Source organism: Sorghum bicolor, chromosome 9 (genome assembly GCF_000003195.3).
Source record: "Sorghum bicolor cultivar BTx623 chromosome 9, Sorghum_bicolor_NCBIv3, whole genome shotgun sequence".
NCBI lineage: Eukaryota > Viridiplantae > Streptophyta > Magnoliopsida > Poales > Poaceae > Sorghum > Sorghum bicolor.
Window position 1 is genome coordinate 13,334,812 of NC_012878.2, and position 3,559 is coordinate 13,338,370.

General features: G+C 45.3%; 1 protein-coding gene across 1 annotated transcript; it reads right to left on the reverse strand.

Moving 5' to 3' along the window:
• Positions 1,163 to 1,591, reverse strand: LOC110430402 (pollen-specific leucine-rich repeat extensin-like protein 3). The gene has a single exon (XM_021448068.1). The coding sequence runs from the start codon at positions 1,589 to 1,591 to the stop codon at positions 1,163 to 1,165; it is 429 nt and encodes a 142-aa protein (XP_021303743.1).

A 3,559-nucleotide genomic window follows, 5' to 3' on the forward strand; every position in this document is an offset into this window, starting at 1 on the left:
ATAATTACTCTATTCCCTACGCAAAGCTAATAAAGTAAACTCGTAAACCAAAAGAATAATAAGAACAATAACTTACTAATATCAGAAGTTGAACTGTCAAACAATTCTAGAACAAGCCTTGGGTTAGGAGACTTAATCCCGAAGATACGAAGATCAAGGCACCAACAGGCCAGGCTTCCTCAACTCCTATCTTCACCCTATACTCTCTTAGTCTCTCTTGTTGCTATCACCCTAAAGAGACAGATCCATTCGAGGGACCCCTCTCTGTCTAACTCTCTCTGGAAAATATAAATTTGGGTTTTAGAGTTACATCTTAGGGGGCAGCACCTTTATTTATAGCCTCCTACGAATCACCACAGCCATTGGATCAAACCAACTTAAATGTGCGCTTAAGATTAATTCTCAAAGTCGGTGGAGGCAGGATCCCCAAATATTAGGACCGGACCGGAGATTGAACCGGTGAAGCCATTGGTTCATTGGTTCACTGGTCCAACCGTTTAAAACTGATTGAACCGCCGGTTCAATTGTTTTGGACCGGTCAAATCGAACCGGCCATAAACATACACTACTACAAAAAAACTTTTACAAGACGTTTAGTTTGGGCCCTCCGAGGCGGGCAGACTGGTTAACCGTCTCGGTTAATGCTTGTGATTAACCGAGGCGGTTGTTTTTTATTAACCGAGGCGGTCACAGTCAACCGTCTCGCAAAATTAATTTATCGAGGCAGTTAAAAAATAACCGCCTCCTAAAATATATTAACCGAGGCGGGCCTTATAAGAGGCCCGTCTCCAAAAATACCTCTATTTTTGGAGGCTCGTATAAAAGAGGCAGAGGCCCAACAGGCCCAAACTAGGCCCGTAGATGTGACCAAGTATAAAAATGAAAGCTAGGGTTTCTCTCATCACTCCTCTCCTTACTCTCTTTTCCCCATCCAGAACGGCGCGCGCCCCTCCCTCACTCTCGCGCGGGCCGTGCCCCTCCCTCTCCCCTCTCAGGCGTGCGCCCCTCCCTCTCCCACTCCCACTTCTTCTCAGGTGCTCACATGGGCAGCAGATCTCTGATGGTGGGCGAGACTCCTCCAGTGTCGCCTCCTTCCCCTCACCCCCAACACTGGAGCACCTCCGCACCGAGTCCGACCTCGTCTCCTTCCACGTGCTCGCCTTCACCTGCTTCCTCCAACTCCAACGCGGGTCCCTCCGGTGGCGGCGCCCCTCCCTCCAGATCTCGCACGGTGCGGCGTGGATAACACAGTTCCGGTGGCCGGGGGGGTGGATCTGTGCGGGGGCGACGCGCCCTCCAACTCTGACGTGGGTCCCTCCGGTGGCGGCGTCCCTCCCTCCAATCTCGCACGACGCGACGCGGACAGCACGGTTCCGGTGGCCGGGGGCCGGATCCGTGCGGGGGCGACGCGGTCGCCTTCTTTCCTCCGGCGTGGCGGCGTGCGCGAGGAGAGCCTGGAACCTGGTGGTGCCCTCTCATCCTCTTCCTCTGGCGGTGGGCAGCCAAATCCCGGTGGTCCGACGAGCTGCGGTGGCGGTGGGCCGTGGATGGGTTTAGCGGGCCCATGGATGGGTTTGCTGGGCTTGTCCATGAATTTTGTTTTTTTTTTGTTTTTTTAGTCGATTAATAGTGGCGGGCAGGTAACCGCCTCGGAAAAGGTCTTATTTACCGTGACCTTTGGTTCGAGGCGGTTGGTCTGCCCGCCTCGGTTAAGCACTTTTGTCCGTCTCGGTTAAGTTATTTTGTAGTAGTGATATTGAACCGGTATACATATGTGATATAATTAACAATTGGCAGATGGTAAAAACACAATTGAACTGTACAAACATATGATTCATACATACATAGATATAGCTACTAACTTAAATTCAAAACATCATGTGCATGAACAATCTTGTTGTGATAATTCAAAACAAAATGACTAGTAGAATAGTAACTGAAAATATTTGCCATTGCAAAAATCTCTTGAATGCTAAAATAGAGTGAACCATTGCAAAGAGCTCGTTGTGGTAATCAAAATAGATATGTCATTTATCTAATTTGGAGCTTGTATCAAACATATATAAAATTTCAAATTTAATATATATTATATATTTAAGATATAATATATAATATATATTTAATTTGGTGACGTGAGCATTACCAAAATTCCAAGATGGAAACGGGACGAACATCGGTGGCAGTAACAGCTAGGTAGGGGCCTAGTGGAACCGACCCATAGCAGTTGCAGGCGCACATGCCACTCACACACCAATCAGGAGCAAGCTGCAGCGCCGTGTACAGACGACCAGCATCGACTGCGCCGGTTCGCATGAACCGTCCGGTTCATCGGTTTTGCCAAAAACCGGCCGGTTCAACCGATTTTTAGCGGTTCAATTACATGAACGGTCTTTTAAGTGAACTGGACCGGTGTAGGCTCTGGTTCGGTCTTTTACCGGTCCAACCGCCGGTCTGGTCCGGTTCAAATAACTATGGCAGGATCCACGAGGTGGAACCTAATTGGTTCCCACCCCTGGGCGGCCGCCCCTAGCAAGCTTCCAAGTGGGCCTAGGTTTCAGGTGGTGGCTTCTGGAGTCTTCTAGACTGTTCCTGAGTTGAAATTCTGGCCTTCTCTCTATGTAAATCTGACATGTAGACCTTTTATTATTCCGGTAACCCCCTACAGAAATAGACAATCACCAAAACTTGTGGAATTCTGTTAGTGATAACCCTATTTCTACTGAGTGCTTGCAAATAGGTCCTTTTTCATGTTAAGTTGACGATTAAAATTAGGAGTTATCTACCATCAATAGAGTGGTAAGGCATGTTTTTGTGTACTCCTAGGATAGGAGTAGCAGGATATATGTGGGTGTAATTGATCTTGATCTTGGGAGCATGACCATCCTCTCGACAAGGGTCTCACGGCTTGATCAACTCAATACAAAGCAAGCAACTTATAAGCTGGTTTTTTAATTTAGCAAGCATATATATGGTTGTGGTAGAACTAAAGCTCTCGTCATATAGGAACTCATCATGTACAAATTTTAAGTTTTTCAAAAGATAAATCTCCAGAACTCTAGTTTTACTAGGAACAAGATAAATAGTAGCTCAGACCTTCTCATATCATATCCATCAATCACCTAGACTTAGATCAAGCTTTCGCAACCCACAAGTTTCAAGTTCAGAGTAAATCTTAGGTCAAAATAATCATTTCCAAAACTTACAAGAGTTCAAGGTTAAAACTCAGGTACTTGAAAGGAATTACAATAGAGCAAATATTAATCATTTCTATACCAGAGATTATCCTAAGTGCTCTTTATTTACAAACTAGACACACTCTAACTAACGCAAACATAATAGAGAACAAATACTCAACTCGATAAAGTAGACACAATAAAAATCTATAAATATATGTCTCCTGACCATTATATAAGTGTGAACCTTTATGTGCTCACAATTTTTTTGAATTATTTATAAAAAACTTTAAGAGGATAAGGATACTAACCTAGATACATGGAGGGTGCTTCCCGTCAAGCTAAATGTTGACATAGTTGTTTCATCTTGTGGTGTAGCAGACTGG

Bases quoted from the DNA above. Each gene is read 5' to 3' on its own strand.
- LOC110430402 (XM_021448068.1), bottom strand. From the start codon at position 1,591: ATGGACAAGCCCAGCAAACCCATCCATGGGCCCGCTAAACCCATCCAC.